The sequence below is a fragment of the Hippocampus zosterae genome, chromosome 15, assembly GCF_025434085.1.
Source record: "Hippocampus zosterae strain Florida chromosome 15, ASM2543408v3, whole genome shotgun sequence".
Taxonomy (NCBI): Eukaryota; Metazoa; Chordata; class Actinopteri; order Syngnathiformes; family Syngnathidae; genus Hippocampus; species Hippocampus zosterae.
Window position 1 is genome coordinate 6,238,371 of NC_067465.1, and position 21,853 is coordinate 6,260,223.

General features: G+C 44.7%; 1 protein-coding gene across 4 annotated transcripts; it reads left to right on the forward strand.

Annotated features, from left to right (window-relative positions):
* The first annotated feature begins 5,112 nt into the window (after positions 1-5,112).
* Positions 5,113-20,479, forward strand: LOC127615820 (solute carrier family 12 member 7-like). Of its 4 annotated transcripts, none has more exons than XM_052087139.1 (27): positions 5,113-5,259; positions 5,702-5,866; positions 7,258-7,346; positions 7,709-7,834; positions 9,475-9,621; positions 10,216-10,270; positions 10,478-10,608; positions 10,692-10,828; positions 10,907-11,011; positions 11,413-11,624; positions 11,715-11,882; positions 11,972-12,070; positions 12,726-12,783; positions 12,923-13,097; positions 13,558-13,676; positions 13,969-14,067; positions 14,174-14,293; positions 14,532-14,636; positions 14,704-14,872; positions 15,638-15,833; positions 15,906-16,075; positions 16,487-16,618; positions 16,685-16,792; positions 16,887-17,056; positions 17,216-17,230; positions 18,236-18,369; positions 18,998-20,479. In XM_052087139.1, exons 2-27 carry the CDS (start codon positions 5,719-5,721, stop codon positions 19,087-19,089), a joined length of 3,279 nt encoding a protein of 1,092 aa, XP_051943099.1. In that variant the 5' UTR covers positions 5,113-5,259; positions 5,702-5,718; the 3' UTR covers positions 19,090-20,479. The 4 variants fall into 4 exon arrangements, with proteins under 4 accessions (XP_051943099.1, XP_051943100.1, XP_051943101.1 ...); XM_052087141.1 differs by having other exon boundaries at positions 5,143-5,367; positions 7,713-7,834; XM_052087140.1 differs by lacking the exon at positions 17,216-17,230.
* The last annotated feature ends 1,374 nt before the right edge of the window (positions 20,480-21,853 follow it).

Consider the following 21,853-nt stretch of genomic DNA (forward strand, 5'->3'; position numbering starts at 1 on the left):
CTGCATCCAAACATAAATACGAACGGAATTGTCACCATATGTGGTATGAGAGCTTTTGCATTTGACGCTCCTTCTTCTCAACTGTGGCCACCTGAATCTCACTCAATAATAACTAGAAAACTTCAACACAAACATTATATTATATTGAACACTGATACTTTCTGAAAGATGATATTTTTCTTACTTTTTACACCCCTGGCTGGCCAGGTTTGTGCATGATAGGATTGACAGGCAATAAAATCACTTTGAGAGACATTTAAAAAAAAAAAAAAGGAAAAAAAACATGAAATGTTTGTGTTTGTTTTTCTTGGGCCTCTTGTCCACAATGTTGCTCCGATGTGGTGCGATGGTCCACGTTACACACCATCTTGTCATTTTACATCTCTAAAAATGAAACGGGTTAGGAGTAATAAATATAAGTACTTTGTAGAGTAAAGCATGTCATTTTTTGGAGTAACCTTTCCACAAGGTACAGGTACTAATGTGTGTAACAATGAGATGATAAACATTGAAAAATGTTGTAAATGTGTCATCGTCAGATTTTGAAAAACCACATAGGGTTTTTTTTATGCTAACCCGTTTCCCAAATCTATTGGCGTATGTAAATAGGTGAATGGACTTTCAGAAAGCTAAGTGCCATGCTTGCGATTCTGGGCGAAACCGCCACATACAGTGAGGACGTCAGTAAATCTGTGCCAGGGCCAAAGCCTTCAAAATACTTGACCTCAAACCAAAGGTAACTACATTTTATAATCACAGCTTTACCTGTCATCTCATGATCCCTTAAATATTGCTCGTTACAGGCCTGGAGCGTTCAACCCGCAAGATTTAAATACACCGAAATCTAAGGGGTCTTTTCATAGCATGACCAAATAGGCCCGACTGTTATTTTGTGTTGGTTTAACAACACACTCCTGTCTTGCCAGTTATAGCTACAGTCTAAAACCTGCTTGATTGTGTGTGTCAAAGCGACATAGCAATTATGGGGGTGAAATATGTTTGAAATTTGAGCACAGATGGACGTGCCTGACACACACACACACACACACACCAAAGGGCGTGTGTGCTTTTGCGGATGAATGAGTAGTTCTGCATGTGTCTGGGAAGTGTAACTGTGAGTCACTCTCATGGTTCTCCCACTATGAAATTGGCTCCTAAGGCGCTAAATTCCCGGGTGGACATTGGACATACACACACCATGCGTGACTATCTGCGGACACGTAGTGTGTGTGTGTGTGTGTGCGTACGCCCTTTTTTTTTTTTCGTAAGCATAGTAAGCAGCTGTGTTTTGGTTGCGAAACATGGTCATCATTTCCCATTGCTGGGTTTTCTGTAGGATGACATTTATTTATAGCCATTTCAATTTTCTTACTTACGGTACCAAATGGAAAAAGCAGCTTGCCGAACTCATCTGTGCATGCATGAGAATGAAGTGTGAAAAATCTCAAAGCTTCACTTCTGCATCAAGATTGTCAAGCAAGAGTTTCTTAATTCATTTCGCGACTGTTTGAACTCAGGCTTTTTTGCTGAATTCCAATCAGGTGTTTGACCTCATCATGGCACAGAAACGGCTTTAACTAAAGTGCAAAATGATTATAATATTGAATATCACACTCATATTGAACCACGCGTCAATTTAGGACAAGTCTCCCGTTGTCCTGTTTTGTTGCTCACCACAAACAGAGCACTAGTGCCAGCAGTGTGGCAGAGTGTCACTGTATGCCGCAGACTCACAAAATTCACTAACTTTCTGCTTATACAGCCCCCCCACCCCCGAACGCCCTCCGCTTGGCACTCTTGTTGCAGAATTGCCTTCCAATTTTTTCCCCATTTGCTAAAAATAGTAAGCATGACACCCGGCCAGCAGCCCTGGTGCCCTTCAGTCGCTTACAATATGCTGAATATACACACCAATTAGGTGACGATGTTTTTTATTTTTTTCATATTAATACACAGTACACTGTATAAAACACCATAGTTCTATCTTTATTTGTTCTTAGTCAAAGGCCGTTCGATGCACTGGTTTTGAGGTATTGATTAATTCTGTACAAAGGTTGAGAAGGCCTTGAGGGATAACAAACAAACTCGCCGACGTGCTTTAGGTGCTGATGCATTCCATGCAAAGACAAATCGGATACATTTTTTAAAATCATTTCATCTGATCTATCGATCGACTTGTTTTGAGACATTTACAATGATGATTGATACTTTTCCTGTTGCTACTAGTGAATGCCAGATGTAGCTCCCTCAACTAACCCAGCTAGCGAAATGCTAGCTAGAAATACTAATGCTAAGCATTTTTCTAGAGCGCCTTAGGGTCACGCGTGAGCTGAAGCTTAGCCAAGCTAACTTTGGCCAAGAGTTGGAGTACATAGACATCCATACAAACAATCACTCACACTCATGGTCTCACCGATAAACAATTGTGAGTCTTCAATTAAATAACCATTCACGGGACGACCATCACGCGGAAAGACCGCAGCTGAGATTTGAACCAAAAACCTCAGAACCGTGAGACAGACGTGCGAGGCCCTTAACCTGACATATCCGAACCGATCAGTCCAGTAGTTAATACTAAAACCACAAGATGGCGTATGTCAAAAGGATTTGGAGTAATGGAACTCTATCGAATGAGCTTGGTATAAAATATCTGGTTGGCTTGAATAGTGCTGTCGGTTTTAGGTAAATAGTTTAGCGCAGGACAAATCCATTCTACCTCGAGTGTGTTACACATGCCACTCATTCAACTCTCTGACGGTGAAGTGAAAGTGGGCCCCATCTTGCCGTCATATTGCGGCGGCAGAGCACAGTGCAGCCATTTGTAATTTTTCCTGTTTGATGACACACGAGGTTGGCCAAACCGAAACCCCGCCGTGTGTTTATGCAGCTACCTGGTTTGGAAGAGGACACTGTAAACAGGTAAAAGAGTTCTACAAATAGAATTAGGTCACTTAACAAGATGGTCTTGAGGGGTGGGCAGCCTGTCCCCAGCGTGCGTCAGCACTGACCTTTTTACTGTTTGCTCAAGGGATTTTCATTTTACCTCTTTCTAATTTTCACTTCAGACGCATGAGTGGGAAATTCTTCGTCGCTCCGTTCAAAGAGTGATTCCAAATTGGAGTTTTTTTTCTTGCATCGTTATTAGTGCAAAACACTGTCACCTGTGTCGCTGAATTGTTTGTTTGTTGCTCGAACATATAAATAGATAACAGACATTTGTCTCCGGATGTATAGGGAAGTTGGAAAAAAATAGAAAAAAACTAATCGTCTTCATTCAGCACAATGAAACTTTTCGAAATAAAAAACTTGTCTAGTCCTACCCCTTGTCCTTTGACAATTTGAACGTGTTTGATATTATAATAAATCATTCATTTAGGATATCTCAATCTGAAAAGGAAAGGAAAAGAAGTCGACATATAGGCTCACTCAAGTATACAACTATGGGGATGTACAGGGAGACATAAGCACACACTGGCACATTTCTCTCTCACTAAACTCTCATCCTTATAATCAATATTCCGTTCCACTTACAGAATTTAATCAATTTAAATCTGATTTATAAAGGGCTTTTTGTTTCTGAAAACATAAAGTGATTCACACGTTGTCAGGTCAGTTTGAAAATGATTTCATAAATGAACACCTATGACAGAAACACGCCTTTGCTTAATGTTTGTTTTTGTTTTGGATTTTTCTGTAGTTAAATCATAGAAACTCTCTCTAACCCCGAAAGGCTTCCGAGTATTGCGGCGTAATCGTTTAACAATTCCGTTTGACAATACCCGATGCAATACTGTTTGATTCCTTATTTCCTTGTGATTGTTTTCACAACATCACGAGCCACGCTTCTCATGCGTGATTCTCGCAGCGGTCATTTGCTGAAACTTTCTTGGCAATCATCTTCAGTTGTTGCTTGCCAAAAAAGCAAAACAACCGTTCCTTGCAGAGAGTGAGCGGGTGCATCAATTTCCAGTCATTTTGTATCCCTTACGTACCCACAGCACCATCTAGTGACATTGCAAATGAGAGCTGCAGTTAGCTCTCATTTGCAATGCCCCTCTCCAGGCTGTTCGACGTGTTCCTCTCACACACCTGATTCAAACGATCAGAATCGTTATCAGGATTCTGCAAAGCTCGCTGATGACCTGGTCGTTTGTAAGGTGTGTTGAAGGAGGGGAAACATGTCAAACAGGCCAGATACGTGGTTTCGAGGACCGGGCTTGGGCACCCTTGGTCTATCATTTTTTGGTGTAGTCTAAGGCAAAGAAAATATCATGCAAACGACCAACGTTTCGACAAGTTAATGAGCACTAAAATCGAAAGGAGAATGACAGCCACGAGACTGCTGATAGATTATTTTGAAAGTGAGTCATTTGTATGCCACATCCCGACCAAAGCTGCTCCGTTCTTGAAAGACATTAAATTATCAAATTGGCGTCAGTGTGAAAGGTGATTTTTATTATTATTTTTTCTTTACATGCGGCCTGAGATTGGCTGGCATGCCTTCTCGGAGTGGTGGTCTGCTTCCTGCCGGTCGGGATAGGCTTGAATTTAGCTGTGAAAGAAAACGCGTAGTTAGGGAATGACTGAGTTTTTGTTTTTTCCGAATTCACGCAGCACACGCAACAAAATGTGTCATCGGGAGTCGCCGTCGGGTCATTGCTTAAAAAAAGTGGACCTTTGCATAAATCCAACGTCACACTGACAGGAAAGTCATACCACAAGAAAAATGACGGCATTTATGATTAGTCTGATATTAGGATCTATTTGTAGCTGGTGTGCTTTCATAAGCAGCCGCGAAAAGTTAACGTACTTCCCTGAAATAAGCTCACATACTCATTTGTACTTGTACTTGTTAGAGTCTTATAAGTGTCCAAAAGTAATCCCTGTTTTTTTTTTTGCTGCCTGACTATTTATCCCAGGTAAACGCTGGGAGGCCGCTGTTCTCTTCAAAAGAATTGAATTCCTACTCCCGTTGCTTCTTTCCTTTTGGGCTGCAGATTGTCCTCCGAATTCATCGGCCAGAGTCCAAGGTTTTTATGACCGCTAAATTGTCTATCCTGTGCTTTGGGTGCGTTACCGCCCCAGCCTGAACTTCAACACCTCAGCTCTACCCATAATGCACTGTGGGAAAGGTAACACCCATTTTGTTGACTCGTAGGAAATCCGAGGCAGACGCTCCCAGCTTGAAGAGAAGTGGCAACAAAAGGCAAAAGTCGCAAGAAAAGTACATAGTTTGCGGTTAGATTCCCAACCTTTCATGTGAGTGCTGTTTTGAGTTGTCGCCATCTTTTGAGGCAGATCCTTCCGTGACCTCTGTTGTTCTTTTTCATGGGAATTCTTTCTCTACCTTTCGGAATTTCACCCAAGGTGAGAGAGCGAGAAGAATGACAGAAAGCGGGGGAGGAGCTGTGGGATTCGCTCCATGTCTGCAGTCAGTTCTGTCCATGTTAAACAAAGTGTCACATGGGGCCACGCTCTTGGAGGGAAAGGGAGAGAAAACAACAAGGAGAAAGGAGGAGGGAGGGGGGAGAAAAAAAAAGACACTTTGGCCTTTCTTACGTGCGGGAAGACTCGTTCAGCCGAGCCTCGAGGAAATTCGATCACGCTTGACCAAAACAACAGCTTGAAGTGTCTAACTGGGTCATGCGTGGATCGTTTTCTACCTGCTGACGTCTTTAACACAACTCTGTCCGCTCTCCAGGCAACGGTGGGGTCAAGATGCCCACCAACTTCACCGTGGTGCCGGTGAACGATGACGAGGACGACGGCAACAAAGCGGCCGCAACTGCAGGTGACAAACCTGTGAGCCTCAACAATATTTTTCGGGATGAAGATAAAGATGATAACTCGGATGGATCCCAGTCAGGTAGGAACGAGAAGGGCATGAGTGGAAATGTTGGCTTGTGAATACAACCATGTGCTCAGAGAGCTCCGCCTCCCGTTTGAGCTGCGGGTCACGGTGGGGGGTTTCGAGGCTTCCCAAGGCGAACTTCACTTCATTGCATCGGTGTGCCATTGAATAGCCCGAGCAAAAGTCTTTAGACACAAACAATCACATATTGCGGTAGGCATGCGGGCGTGAAATTCGTCACGATTCACCCGGTGGTCCCCAACCTTTTCTGTGTCACGGACCCGTGAGACAAATACATGCCGCATCATTTTGGCATGATCATCAATCTGCATGCGACCATACAAGTAGTATAACATCATTTATTTTGCTACCTGCTAAGAATGCAAAATGTCTGGCTCATCCTGGCACTTGAGCGCACAGATCGCTCTGGTGTAACACAAATAAATAATGAGGCCCTCAGAGTCTGCATTAACGATTACAACGGTTTGAGTCACAAAGGCAAAACAAATGTAAAAGAGTTAGAGAGAAGCCAGATTTACATGGAGACTTTTTTTTTAATCATTCCGAAGAACTAGTAAGCGAAGATGAATTTTCATGAGTTTTTGTCAAAAAGGCATATTTAGCAATTGTGGTCAAATCATTGTTTTTAAAATTCTAGTAGAACTTGATAGATCCAAGGAAAGCACGGTGCAAGCCATGAAATTTCACCCTACTCCTCCATAACGGGAAACCTGTATAACTATATGGAAACAATAACATAGGTGCGTTTTCCATGACCGTCTCCTTTGGTTGGAGATTGCATTGCAATGTACACTCGGCACTTTTCAAAAGTCTTGGGCTGCCGCTAGCTTTGTGATTTATAATGGCTATTTTCCCAGCCGGCTATTGTGGCACAACAAAAAACAAGACAAAACAAAAACAAATCGATGTTGGAAGAGACAAAACTAATTTTGTACTCAATTAGCAGAGAAAGTGAAATCACTTAACTTAACTTAGAATAATCCTGTTGCTTCCTGGTGGACTCCAATAAGATGAGGAAAGCAAGATTTACAGAAGGCCAGCTGCATCCGCTGCCCACTTTCCTTCTTGACGGCTTTCATGAATGTGCGACCGAATGAAGGGCCTTGGTTTCATGATCAGAAGACAACAGTGTGATCTATTGTAACAACGGACCGGAGCAGACATCTGAGCTTCACGGTCAACAGCCATGCGCACAACAAAGTTTGAGTGTTTGTGTGGCCTCTGGATGTTGAGTTCACAGATGACAAACTGTTCTGTTACAATGTAGAATAGAAACATATCAGATACAAAGAGCATTTGTTTACTTGTGTGCGCCGACAGTTGTGTCATTTATTTGCATGTGTTGCATAACACACATGATTTTTTTTTTCTGTGAATCCCTTTAGGGGATGACATTCAAAGGGAGTCACGCCCATTCATCAACTCGGCCCGTGAGGTGGAACAGTATGATGGCAAAAACATGGCCTTGTTTGAGGTAAGGCTTGAAAAACACGTTCGCCCATCAACTAAGCCGGCAAATTCATATCGTTCGAATTTGACGTGTGGCACAAAATGACACTGTAAATATTATGTTTGAACTTTGAACCGTTTGGGCACCTCATCATGTCTGCATATGGGATCCTCTGTGTGTACCGTACATTGACTTTGTCCCATAAGGGCGTTTAACCAGTAAAAATACATAAATAAATACATGTTCTTCTATTCAACTTGACCATTTTATTATGTTATCACCATCACTGTGGTTCCAGATATGTGAGGCAAAGCTCGGGAGGGCAAAAAAAAAAAAAAAGAGCAAAATGGTTTCTAATATCCATTTTCTTCTATGCTCCTTTGAAGGAAGAAATGGACAGCAACCCAATGGTGTCATCTCTCCTAAACAAGCTCGCCAACTACACCAACCTCACCCAAGGTGTTCGGGAACACGAGGAGGCCGAAGATGGGGTTAGAAGGGTCGCCATCATGGTATGAACTTTTAACTCGTTTCATGCCACAATGTAAAAATCCGTTCATTCATCACAGGCGATAATTTGCAATGGAAAAATTGCTTCTTGAGTAGGCCTGCATTGTCAGTTAAGTCACACGGGTCGCTGAGCAAAAACACCTTTCAATTTTGTCCATTGAAACTGTTCCCCCTGCCCCCCACCCTCTTCAATCGATTGATTTTGACACACTGCATCGCATTCAAAAAGTTGCTTTGAAGTTGTGTTCGGTTACTTACGGGCATTGGTCAAATTTGTTTCTTGTATGATGTTACAAGAGAAAAACAGCAGTTTGTCTGATCAAATATAAGCCGGCGTCTATGTCAAACAATTCATCCAATGTTCAAAAGGTTTTTGGGGGCATGCTGGAGACATTGCACAGAGAGATTATTATTTTTTTTTTTTTTTTTAATTCAGCAAGCTCATAATGTTTACTTTGTAGAGCAGAACGAATCTCTTCATTGGCTTTTTTTTCCCCGCTAAAGTTTAGGCACCTCTTCTTTTTCTTCCGTGAGTTTTACGTGCCGTGTCTAAATGAAAATTGAGGTAAAACCGGTAAAAACGCTTCTTCTGTAGAGACTCGTGCACAATCCCCCTTCTCATCTTTCGCCGCAAAAGCAACGATTGGAAAAATCCGATTCTCCTTCTCCTGGAAGGTATTGCACCATTGAGCGGCCTCCGCGCAAATGATCTCAGGCGGCAGGAAGAAAGGTGATAAAACGCTGAAAAAGCGCTGCTTTGTGAAGTGACCTCGATGGTGCCATATTAAATCCCGCCTCCCAAGTCATACCCTCGCTCTTTCTGTGGTCGTCTTGAGTTCTTGGGCTCGGTACTCAGAAAATAGGGCAGAGCGATGCAAGCCGGCTGCAGGGAAGGAAGTCGAGAGAGAGCTTAAGCACAAAACGGGAGATGTGGGAGATTTGGAAGTCGACATCGACGACTGTGTTGTGCGTTGACGAACAACTGAAAGCCGTGGAGAAAGTGCAGAACCGCATTTTTAGGACAACAGAAAAAATGGTACGTACATGTGGCTTTTAATTCAGGAGCCAGACATGATGCCGCGTTTCACGCAGAGCGGAGCTGTTGCGCTGCCTTATGAGTTGCGACGCAAGGGTTCATATCGTGATACTGCCCAGTGAGGGGTAAGGACCGCGTTGGATTTGGAGATTCTTTCGGTGCGGTTTTGCACAAGTGACCCCAGTCTCCATAGATTTCTCTTGTATCATGTTGTGTTCATGCGGTTCTTAAATTGCACTGCGTTATAATGATGCTGATTATTAGTAGTAGTATGATGATGATTATAATACAATGCAATACATCTTTATTAATCGAGGGCTTTCACAACAGCTGCAACATAGATGATCATTTTTTCTGAATAGCAAGGTTTAGGTACAGTTGTCGGTTGTGTATCGGATGGCGCTTTTAAAAGCGTGGAAATCCAAGCGATGATGTTGATCACCGTCTCATCCTCATCTTCCGATGTCCAATCTGAACGTTTGAAAAGAATCGGACACATTTGAGAGAGTGAGCTAGCTCGATAGCGAGAGACGGACCGACGGACGGATGGATGGAAGGAATCCCGACCTTTGTCTGGTCTCACCCGTTTGTCTCTTGCTTCTCAAGGTACCCCAAATGGGAACGTTCATCGGGGTGTACCTGCCCTGCCTGCAGAACATTCTGGGTGTGATCCTTTTCCTGCGTCTCACCTGGATTGTCGGAACGGCGGGAATCCTCGGATCCTTCGCCATTGTGTCCATGTGCTGCATTTGCGTGAGTCGCTTCACACTTCATCAAACAACCGGGATGATGGGAGGCGATGTTCAGAAAGTGAGCCGCGCAACAAAGAAAGAATGACGGGATACTTTCACTGATTTATTATTTTTTTCACATCCAATTGATTTTGGTGCCTGATCAGTCAGGGTTTCGGAAAAGCAACGTTGAATATTTTTGATGTGCTTCGGTGAGTTTGAGTATGTCGGCAGCTCGAGGACGCTCGACAGAGGGAGGATTGTTTCTCGACACTCGTGATGTGAGCAATCGGCACTCGTCACGCTACTCCCCTCCGATGTTTATCTACTCGGATGCTTCAGCCAAACAATATGATGGGATAAAGAACACGTCGCTATCAGTTTCACAATTGTCGAATGGAAACGAGGCCCAGCACAATCTTACTTAATTAGTGATCATGATCAGACAACAATTCTGACCTGAGCCACCTTAAACAACTTGTCCTATGCAATTCCACGAAAACATACACGCACACACACATCTATATTCACTTACTTACTTTTTCGAGCAGCTGTAGCTCACCTCCATGCAGCTTGATTCCAGGTCAACTCAAGTGGGTTCTTCTTTGCCCCGCAGACGTTGCTCACAGCCATATCCATGAGTGCCATCGCAACAAATGGAGTTGTCCCAGGTAAAATAACTCTCGTAGTTTACCACACACAACTTTACAGATGTTGCTGTAGCGTGAAAAATAGTTCGGATGTATCCTAATATGCTGTCAAATGAATGTCGAAACATAATGTCTTGATCTGTCCACAAACAGACCGTTAACCGTCGCAATGCAAAACAAAACCTTTTGAGTCTGCCGAAATCTAACCAGGATAAAGTTTCTCTAAAGCGGGCGGCTCCTACTACATGATCTCCAGATCACTGGGACCCGAGTTTGGCGGAGCGGTCGGTCTCTGTTTCTACCTGGGGACCACCTTTGCCGGATCCTTGTACATACTCGGCACCATCGAGATTCTGCTGGTATGTGGCCACGGTGGTGGTTGCGTGGCAAGACTCGGACTCTTTCACTCAGACGTGTCCTCCCGCTGACTCTCCCTCGTCAGACCTACATTGTGCCGACAGCAACGGTGTTTGAGGCCAAAAATATCGAGGAGGAAGGAACGGCCGCCCTCAACGATATGCGTGTCTACGGAACTTGTTGTCTGCTTCTGATGGCGCTTATTGTGTTTGTCGGGGTAAAGTATGTATCCACAGTCGCACGAAAGCACCCGGCTACACGGACGTATTCCACTTGATGGTTTTGCCCTCTGGTGCGCAGGTATGTGAATAAACTGGCTCTGGTGTTTTTGGCCTGTGTCATGCTCTCCATCATGGCCACCTATGCAGGAGTCATCAAGACTGCCATTGAACCGCCAGAGTTTACGTGAGTAACCGGCCAAATAAGCGCTTCTTATTTAGCGCCGCGCTTTCCTAAATAGTGGGTGACACGGCGAACGGGGTTTTGAAAGACATGATTTTCAGAGATCGACCGAGCAGACTTAAGTCACTTCTCAGCAAGCAATCGATATAATCACATAGATAGTAGGCAGGTCGCTTACGAGGCCACATAAAATGACGTGGCGGGCCAGATCTCGCCCCCGGGCCTTGAGTTCGACACCTGTGAAGCAAACATATGTTTGAACTGAAATGGTGGAGCAAAACATGTAGACAGATTATACAACTCTCACAAGCATGTTTTATTTCCGCTAAATATGTCTTCCGAAATGGCTGTATGAATTATTTTCCTTATTAACTGATGGCTTGTGTCGACTGTCTGTCATCTAGTGTGTGTCTTCTGGGGAACCGTTCTCTGAAGAATGACAAGTTTGAAGTGTGTGCCAAGACCGAGATGCTGAACAACCAGACTGTGACCACCGATCTCTGGAAACTTTTCTGTAACGGCGAACATCTCAACGCCACCTGCGATGACTATTTCAGTCTCAATAACGTTACGGAGCTCCCGGCTATTCCCGGGCTGTTGAGCGGAGTACTGAGAGGTGACATTTTTACCGTTCAAACTGATTGGTTCGCGATAGACTTGGGCGAAAAGTCGATTTCTTCTTTCCTTGCTTTTGTCGGCGACTCAGACAACTTATGGGGTGACTATGGTCCAGCTCATACGGTCATCGAGAAGAAAAACCAGGAATCGGTAGCGGCTCAGGACAGTTCCGGCGATGTCTATAAACCCTACGTCTTCAATGACATGGCCACCTATTTCACGCTGCTGGTGGGAATCTACTTCCCCTCAGTTACAGGTGAAATCTGTGATCTGGCGAGAAAGCCAAGGCCACAGAATGTTGCTTCAAAAACTGAAGGCTTGTGTTTTTTGTCTTGTTCATTGCAGGGATCATGGCTGGCTCTAATCGATCCGGCGATCTAAGAGATGCCCAGAGGTCCATCCCCGTTGGGACCATCATGGCTATTCTCACCACTTCTTTCTTCTGTATCCTTCACGTGCGGCTTATTCAAATGAATACCGCAGAAGGTCAACATTTCAACCCGACGGCATCAAGTGCGTCTTCCAAAATTTCTGCGGGATCAGTTAGAGTTTTCAATCATTCCATTATGAACAGCCACTGTATTTATTGGGGGGACAACCTCCCCCCCCCCCCCCCCCACACACACACACACACACACACAAACTTTGCATTGCCTGGAAAAGTTTTGTGAGATAAAGTCATCCCCCACCCCCACCCCACCCAAGGGAATGCTATTTTTTTTTATGCCCGTTCATGTACTACCAGGTCAATTTGGCCACTAATGCACATCTTTTCAGATACGACAGTACACTTGATGTCTTTCGCTTATTTGGAAATTGTGCTTAAGATCAAGAACAGATTTTATGCCTTTGTATTTCAAGCCAATTTCAAAGTAAAATTCAATTAAACTCGGGCGAAAACGCTCCATCTTTGCTGCTTTCACTGACCCGGAAGATGACCCAGAAGTTCATAAACACGCATTTAAAAAAAACAACAACAACAACTTTGCGTTATCTCTCAGCCTTTGCGAGGGAATTGATTTCTATTTTGTATGTCATGTCCTTTATGTGCCGCGTATCCATTGTATGGTCAAGAATTTCATCTCAATTCCAATATCAGACATCTCATGTGTGCTATTGTTTGGAGCATGTATCGAGGGAGTGGTGCTGAGGGACAAGTGAGTGGATCCTTACGACCCGTTTCACGTGTCGGGCATCCACAAGAGAGGTTTTCGTTACTGACCAACAACTTGGAACGGTTGACACCTTTGCGCTTTGTGTCGAGGATCAACATAACCTTGGCTGTGCCCGTTCCAGGTTTGGGGACTCGGTCAAGAAAAACCCAGTGATTGGAATCCTGGCCTGGCCGTCGCCTTGGGTTATTGTCATCGGATCGTTCTTTTCCTGTTGTGGGGCGGGGCTTCAAAGCCTGACCGGGGCCCCCAGGCTTCTTCAGGCCATCGCTCGCGATGGCATCATCCCATTCTCACAGGTCAGCGCCGTCCGCGGCGGCATGACACAAAGTTCAGAAGTCTCAAAAGTGGCCAGCAATGAATGCATCTTCGGAGGTTTGCCGAGGCGCCTGTGTGCAGTCTGCGAGTTTTCTTCAGGTCCTCGGCTTTCCTCCCGTATTCCAGAAACATGCTTCTGAAGTTCGTCGCAATAAGAATAGGTGTGAATGTGAATGCAAACCTGGAATTGTTTGTTTCGATGCGCCGGGTAATTCATTGGCCGGTGGCTGGTCCGGGTCCCACCCCGCCTCTCGCCTTTCATCAGCTGTGATGGGCTTGAGCTGACCTGCAAAGAGAAGCAGTTAAAAAAATTGATGGTTGCAAGCTGTCCTCAAGTCAAGACAAACGTCGTTCCGACGGTCCAAGAGCCTTGTTCCAATTCTTTGATGTCCAAGATGAAGAACTGATGAACATTTTCTCTCCTTGTCTTGTCTCTCTTAGGTTTTCGGTCATGGCAAAGCCAATGGGGAGCCCACTTGGGCTCTGTTGCTGACAGTCGCGATCTGTGAAATCGGAATTCTCATTGCCTCTTTGGATGCCGTGGCTCCCATTCTCTCAATGTACGTACTGGACGTTGTCAGTCGACTGAGATCTAAACACTGGTGTTCCTCCATCATTCATCCATCCAACATTCTAATACAAGTTGCAAAAATGCTTTTACTGTCTTTATTCTTCAGACTCGGAGTTGAATATGTACACTGTTGAATTACATACTGAGAGCTTTATTCCAAATCCAAAAACAGGACTGAACTGTACTGCAGCCATGTATTGATTACATTGTTCAAATTGAAATTATTTGATGCCTTTTCCTTCGTCGTGTCTCTTTCTTAAAGTGTCATTGCATATCCGCAGGTTTTTTCTTATGTGCTATCTGTTTGTAAACCTGGCCTGTGCGGTGCAGACTTTGCTCCGAACCCCCAACTGGAGACCCCGCTTCAAATTCTATCACTGGTGAGGATATCGCCACCGTTTAAACCCATCCTTGTGCTTCGCATATGATTATGATATCCCAGTATGAATACATGGACAATATTTTTTTTTCTCTTGCTCATCGTAGGACTTTGTCTTTCTTGGGGATGAGTCTTTGTTTGTCTCTCATGTTTATCTCCTCCTGGTACTACGCCCTGGTTGCCATGGTGATAGCAGGTTGCATCTACAAGTACATCGAATATAGAGGGTGAGTTCTTGTTTTTATTTTTTTCTGAAAGATGGACCTTTCTGTAATATAACGATGAATTTGGAAACAGGAACAGCTATTTATGAAACCTGTTTAAATACCACAAATCTTATTGGTCCCGCAGTGCAACAATATTCCGGCATTTAAACGCCTCAAAGGACTAACTGCAGTCACAACACATGCTCCGATACCACATTTTTCTCAAGGCACCAACATCGATACTTCTAATTGTGCACAGGGCAGAGAAGGAGTGGGGAGACGGCCTTCGAGGTTTGTCTTTAAATGCAGCACGATACGCTCTAACCCATCTTGAGGAAACTCCACTACACACCAAAAACTGGAGGTGAGTCCTGTGTATTGTGGAGGCGGGCCTTGCAGTTGCTACAATTTAGGTTTTGTCATGCCCTCAGGCCGCAGCTATTAGTGTTGTGCAAGCTGGACTCATGCCTGGCGGTGAAACATCCGCGCCTCCTGTCTTTCACGACACAGCTCAAAGCGGGCAAAGGCTTGACCATCGTCTGTTCCGTACTGGAGGGAACCTACATGACGCGAGGGGCTGATGCCAAGACCGGAGAGCAGGTTTGACTCTTTGTTCGGTTATTGTTGACCCAGGGAACCGGCACACAGATCCTGCAGATTCTCAGGCGTGCGGTGATGCACAACTCCGACTAATGAAGAATGCATGTCGACAAAACAGAAGAGTTGGTTCTGGTTCACTCACACCTTGGCATCAAGGATCGCACAGTTGTCATTCCCATTCATATTCAGGCCACCTGTTGTTGTTGTTGTCTGTCTGCCATGTTCCATCTCAAAAGGTAACTCAAGCAAATGTTTTGGTTTTTTTTTTTTTTTTTTGCTTGGTTACAAAATATGACCACCCTGGATAACGAACACGTTTCCCCGCATGAATAACCAATTGGTCTTCATTGTTGTATAAGCAACATTTTTTACTTGAATTTAAACTGTGCATAGCAGCAAACTCATTCCTTCAGTGAGATTTGGGGCCTTGAGACGAAATGATGTCAGAACCACAGTAGCGGTTTTGCCAGCTAAAACCGCACATTCGAGTTCACCTGGTTTGTTCAAAATTGATCGGCAGGAGGAGCAACTGCTTCAAACTATTGCTCTCAAAGTGTGCAGCCATTTTCGCCTGTTAAACTGCCTTTGAAAAATAATCCGACAGCTCTTGCCAGCCTATGTGGGGTAAGCGCTTAGCGGCTAGCTGTTAGCCACTAGCTGGTAATTCCCCTTCCGCGCCCAGTCCGCTTCTGGCTCCAAATTCCATCCCGCGCGTCATGATCCCTTCTCACCACTCATGGACCCATTTCCATTTCCAACCCGCAGAACCTGAAAGCCGCCATGACGGCGGAACGGACCAAGGGTTTCTCCCACGTGGTCGTGTCTTCCAATTTGCGCGATGGTTTCTCCCTGCTCATCCAGTCAGCGGGACTGGGCGGGATGAAGCACAATGCCGTTTTGATGGCTTGGCCGGCAGGCTGGAAACAGGCTCGAGACTCCTCCTCCAGGAGAAACTTTATAGGTGAGCGTCACGGGGTCAAACGTCACAATGTCTGCTCCAGCATTTCAACTCTAAACTTCCCTTGAACTGCAGAGACTGTGAGAGAGACAACGGAGGCCCATCAGGCTCTGCTTGTTGCCAAGAACATCGACCGCTTTCCGGGGAACCAGGAGCGGCTGAAGGAAGGTACAATCGATGTCTGGTGGATTGTCCACGACGGCGGCCTGCTCATGCTGCTCCCGTTTTTGATCAGCCAACACAAGGTTTGCGCCTTTTCATCGGGTCAATTTGCCTGATGACGATCTCTAACTTGAGATAAAATGCACGGCATTGTTTGTTTGTTGTGTAATATTAGTCGACCAGTTATTAATATATTTATCATGACCGGTACGTATTTTCCACTGTGATTGGCTGGCTCTTTTTTTCTTTTTTTGGACCCAATCTTTCTACTACAATCTTGATACTAGTATGATGGCGTCCTGGTATAACGCCGTTGCAAACTGAAAGTAACCAGAAAATCTTGGTTTTACTGTTCGGTGCTTTCTACCGATTTGTTTTACTGTTTTATTGTATGTGTTAAATTGCTCAATGTACAGCACTTTGTATGCAGCGATGGCTGTTTAAAAGTGCTCTATAAATACAGTTGAATTGAGTTGAGAATGTTTCTTCTGAAGGTATGGAGGAAGTGTAAAATGCGCATCTTCACGGTGGCGCAGATGGATGACAATTCAATCCAGATGAAGAAAGATCTCCAGATGTTCCTGTACCATTTACGTCTGGACGCGGTGGTGGAGGTGGTCGAGATGGTGAGCGAGTGCCACGGTAGCTATCTCGAAGCGTCTGCCGACGTTAAAACCCGTTTACCTCCCTAGCACGACAGCGACATCTCGGCTTTCACCTATGAGAAGACGCTGGTGATGGAGCAGAGATCTCAAATGCTCAAACAAATGCAGTTATCCCGCACAGAACGGGAGAGAGAGGTACTCTAGCCCGTGCAAAGATAAACATCAAAAAATGTCTTGAAATAGCTCAAGAAAATTGCTCCAAGCTCAGACCTTTTTTTTTTTTTACTAGGCTCAACTAATCCATGATCGTAATACAGCGTCTCATTCCACAAAAGAAGCCAAAGCGTCAGCCGACAAACCCGATCGCGTCCACATGACCTGGACCAAAGACAAACTCATTAATGAGAGAAATAAACACCGCGAAGGAATGGGTGTCAAAGACATGTTTAACATGAAACCGTAAGTACGTTTGGCGTGATGCACGTGGAGCGTGTCGAACTCGGCTTCAATTGTTTAGAATTGCACCCCCAAACCTCAATGGAAGCATCTTACTATCTATCCGACCGTTGCCAGAGAACACCGAACGGCATTAACATTGTCTTTTTCTCCGCCCTTTAGTGAGTGGGAGAATCTGTAAGTGGTTTTGGATTTCACTTTGCTTACCTGGCATGAGCATGACCCTCTGCGTATGCATGTGCATGAGAATCACCCTGTCCCAAGTGCATGATGTTGTCGATTGGCACGCTCAATACTTGCGCACAGCTTCATTTCAATCCGAAATTCAACGTAGAAAATGACGAGACTACAAATAAGTGAAGTGCAAAACACGTTTTATTTAGCCCTGCGGTTGGCCCGGCCTAGTGTAACCCGCCAAGTGGCAGGGCCTGCGGGTCAACCGTGACTGCGCTGAAGACGAGCGCGACAGAAATGAGCAGCATATTTCGTCAAGTGATGATGTGAGAGGTCTGAGTTTAAAACGATGGTCGTCGCTGGTGACTGCGCAGCGAGACCAATAATACACTTCACATGAAACCGACGGCGATTATGAACCAACATCTGTATCCCAAACAAGAGCCATGACACTTGGGTTAGGAAAAAAAAAAGGTGCTCCTCTAACAAGAGTAAAAAAATGCAGACGGGAGATTTGGAGACTTAGCTTCAAGCCGCTGAGATGTCAACTAGATCCAAAATAAACTCTACGGGGCACAAAGTGATGGAGCGCGACTAAACATGTCAAAATGAGGCCTTTTGATGAGATGAGCTGCAGTTTGATAAGAAAGTACGTAGCACGTTTACAGAGAGCACTCACAAGTGATTTCCATACATGTAGAATACTCGTCATATCCAAAATACAGAAAAGGAGACAGGAAAAAAAACCCTAATGCAGCAAATGCGAATCCCTTAAGTAACACCAATCCCGTTTTGACACAACCCAACGCTGCAAACCAAAGCTACACTGAGCAACGTATCCTTCCAATCCCTCCGACATGAATCATTCAATGCCATTGTTGTTATTTGCATGAATGTCCAAAAGGTTTGCTGTGAGGGGATTTGGCGACTTTACTTCTTGGGTAGAATAGAAGGCTGTCCCGATATTGTCACGTGTTCTCTCATCTTGCTCTTGTTGATTTCGTTTAGCAACCAGTCCAACGTGAGAAGGATGCACACGGCTGTAAAACTGAATGAGGTGGTGGCGAAGAAATCGCAGGATTCACAGCTGGTATTGCTTAACATGCCAGGCCCGCCAAAGAACAAAAAAGGGGATGAAAACTGTATCCTTTTTCACTGCGGTCATCTTTTTATTTGTTACTTTCACGTATTTTTGGACCGTGGTTGTTCTTTGCATTTTTTTAACATGACACCTTGCGTCGCTCAACTGTCGAACCAAAATACGATCGCACATACCTTGAGGATGTATCGTCATCAACTCTACAGTGATGACTCCCCCAAAGCCCAACACTATTAATCATATCTATTGTTTGATTTCAAACAATGAATTCCTTCATTATAAAAGAAAAATTCGTTTGATTCTAAAAAAAGAAACTGACACACAGGTGCTATTTCTTTATCTATATCGATGTATAGATAATGGCTGTTCCACCCCAATACTGTAGGCGGCGATAGTGTAAATCATGGATCAAAGTGCACAGAAAGCAAGCGCTTTTTCATCACGGTTCTTGTGTTTCAAGGCCCCACTCGACCTTGAAGCAATGCTGAAAAGTCACATGGAGTTGAAGCTTCCTCAAAATGAATTGATGAATAGGTTTCTACCAAGCGTCGTCTGGTGCTGCTCATTTGAGAAACCGCGTGAAAATGTGGATGTGCGGCCGTGGTTATGCACTGGCTTGCGCATCGTCGTGTTGTATGTACTGTGGCATTCCTTAAGAGACTGCGCGCAAGATATGGAATTTCTGGAAGTGCTCATGGAAGGACTGGATCGCGTCTTATTGGTTCGCGGAGGTGGCCGGGAGGTCATCACCATCTACTCCTAATGCCAAGCGGTTCTGAACTGGAAGGAGCACCGTGGAGGACAGTGACAAGTTTGGGGACAAACAAGTCCACGGGTTCAATGTTGAACATGGACATCGCGAGTCTCATCCGTGTCAGAGACTGTGGAAATGAGAAAATCGGACTAAGTCAGGTCAGTGCATCACCTCAAGGCCCCATTCTGCAGATGTTGTTGAACCAGCGAGACTGTGAACCGGGGGGGTGCCCAAGCCAACCGACCTTCCGCGATCGACCCATGACCACACTTGCACGCCGAACCACGGGCGCACGCCACGCATGCACTGATGAGCGACGGCCACAACAGCCCCCGAACCCGAGCGAAACAGAAAAATCAAGGAGATACAAGAGTGGGTGAAAAGGAAATCGCTGCCTACCCTGTCCCCCCCCACACACACACACACACCTCTCGCGATCGACTGGTTGGGCACCCATGCTGTAAACTATAAGATTACAAATTCAAACTTCAATTCACAGAATTTCAGATTTTTACATGTCACTTGTTGTCTATTTGATGAGTTATTTTGTTGCCAACAAGGAATCAACATGGCGAAATCCTTTCTTGAAAGTACCGATTGCGCAATCTTGGGATGTGTGGTTTTGAGTCATGTCACTGTCCTGAAAGGTAAAGATGAGGTTTGAGGAAAACGACAGCATTAAAGGTTGCTCACATGTTTTCAAACCCTTTTCCAACCGCAGTAAATTTTGCGCGTTTACATGTCATCAAAAGTAGCATAATGGCCAAACTCTTCTTTTGCCTTCGAGAGGCATTTTTGTAACATCTGCATTGGCCGACGGCGATGTATTTCCTGCAAAAATCTGACCTTGACAACGAAATGAGTGCCGAACTTCTGTTGGTAGTGAGAAAGATTTTTTTTTTTAAGTAGAAATTTATGTCTTGTCCGTCATGCAACTTTGGAAGTTGTGATTTTATTTTGAGCGTTTGACATGAACGGATTTTGAATGGCCACGCAATTTGAGCGACTTGCGTACGCTCCCATTTATCGTCTTGTGGATTCATCAAGTGTGCCAATCAGAATTAGTCAAATGTTAGTCTATAATGTTTGAAAATAGCTTTTTTTTTAAGTATTTATTTGTACAACTTGTCCTCAGAATGCCGCTTGTCTCGAGCGCTTACAAATGGCTTGGATGCAGAGAAGCAAAAATGTTCATTGCTTTGACATTGTCCTCATGCCTTTTACTGCCATTTGCTTTTCAACCAACAACAACAAGGCTTAAATCACGTATCCTACTGCAAATGGCAATCAATTGAATATTCTGGTTGAAAGTGTTTCAATATGTGCATAAAAGTCTTTCTGTTGAGGACAAATTAACAATAAATGGAAAGCTTAAATCATGAACCCCCTGAGGACTGGATTCACATTTCTCATTTTCCCCCCAAAAAACAAACAGTTGAGCAATCTCTACCACAACCAACTTGAGCCTGTCGCCCAACGTGACCTGGCTCTCAACAGTGAAGAGATTCTTGGTGTTCCCTGGAAAATGCGAAAGGAACTTCACGGCCCCGTTTGTTGACGTCAGCCACTCGTGCCATCCTCATGATGTCCGTTTCTTACCATTAGGGCAGAAATACACGGTGGAGGTCAATTTGGGAGGCTCTGGCAGCATTCCTCATCTTTCACAAAAGCGGCAGATAATTACCCTGCCGCCGGGTTGTCTCCCTCCCCCGGCAACTCTCTTGCACTGGCCTAATTGGTGGTGTCTCATCGACGCTCTGCTCGGAGATCTCTCAAAGCTATTCTTGATGCAAACTGGAATGAAAAGCTACACGAGCCGCAGATATGTCTCAGGCTAACACGACTGGCTGGAAAATTGACAAAACTAGCCAAGAATCTGCCAGGAAGCATGAGACGACATGCTAGGCAAGGGGCGCCCAATACTTCAATCGTAATTCTAATCCTTCACACCAGATTCTTGGATCAGAGGTTCCGGGGTGCTCCAAAGACTGCGCTAAAGGGGGACTGTTTGTGGCTTTTGTTTGGGGAATGGGGCGTATTTTTGGACTGTGGGTGTGGGTGTCGGACCACTTGGGATAATGGGAGTCTTGCTGATCCAACTTGACCAGTACCAAAGTGAGTACGTAGCCTCTAAGTGAGCATGGTTTGTAGCTGAGCATGTTCATGCCTGGTAGGAACCTCTTCAATCGGTCCCTGCGTTGGACAAAAGGCGGGAAACGGCTCAACAGGAAGTATACAGTATATACAAAGGAAATGAATCGAAATAATGCTTGGACATTGTTAGGGCAACAAGATGCCTGGATTATCGCGCCGATTCCCCTTCCTGTTTCTTTGATGCACGTTGGCGTCGTATTGGCTAAATTCCCGATTTAGCTTCATGGTTGTTATCACTTTCTAACATTCTTGGATGTGTTCCTGCCAAATATTGTCCTCTCTTACCTCACAAGCTCAAGCGAGCCCCGTTTCCAAAAACCTATTATTTCCCCAAATCTCCCTTGTCTGTTCACTGACAGTTTGCTGGGTTAGCATGTGCAGAACACAAAAACCAATGTGGCAGCAGTCGTGTGATGAAAGTAATCAGTATCCAGCTGCGCCTTTCTTGTTCTCTCTCGCTCACTCCAGAGTGTATTTGCTCCCACATTAAACTGAGCATATCTACGGTGAAAAACAAGCAATATCACCGATGAGGTAGAAATGGTGTTCTTACCAACCTTCTTGAAACTGGTAACAACTTCTTTGGTACTGATGAGTTCATATCATGCCAAAATGTGTT

What these genes read in the sequence shown, in the direction of transcription:
- LOC127615820 (XM_052087139.1), top strand. Translation starts at nt 5,719, where the DNA reads ATGCCCACCAACTTCACCGTGGTGCCGGTGAACGATGACGAGGACGAC. An exon ending in AACAAATGGAGTTGTCCCAG is followed by an intron (nt 10,271 to 10,477) that starts GTAAAATAACTC and finishes GTTTCTCTAAAG; the next exon opens with CGGGCGGCTCCTACTACATG. An exon ending in ATGCCAAGACCGGAGAGCAG is followed by an intron (nt 14,873 to 15,637) that starts GTTTGACTCTTT and finishes TCCAACCCGCAG; the next exon opens with AACCTGAAAGCCGCCATGAC.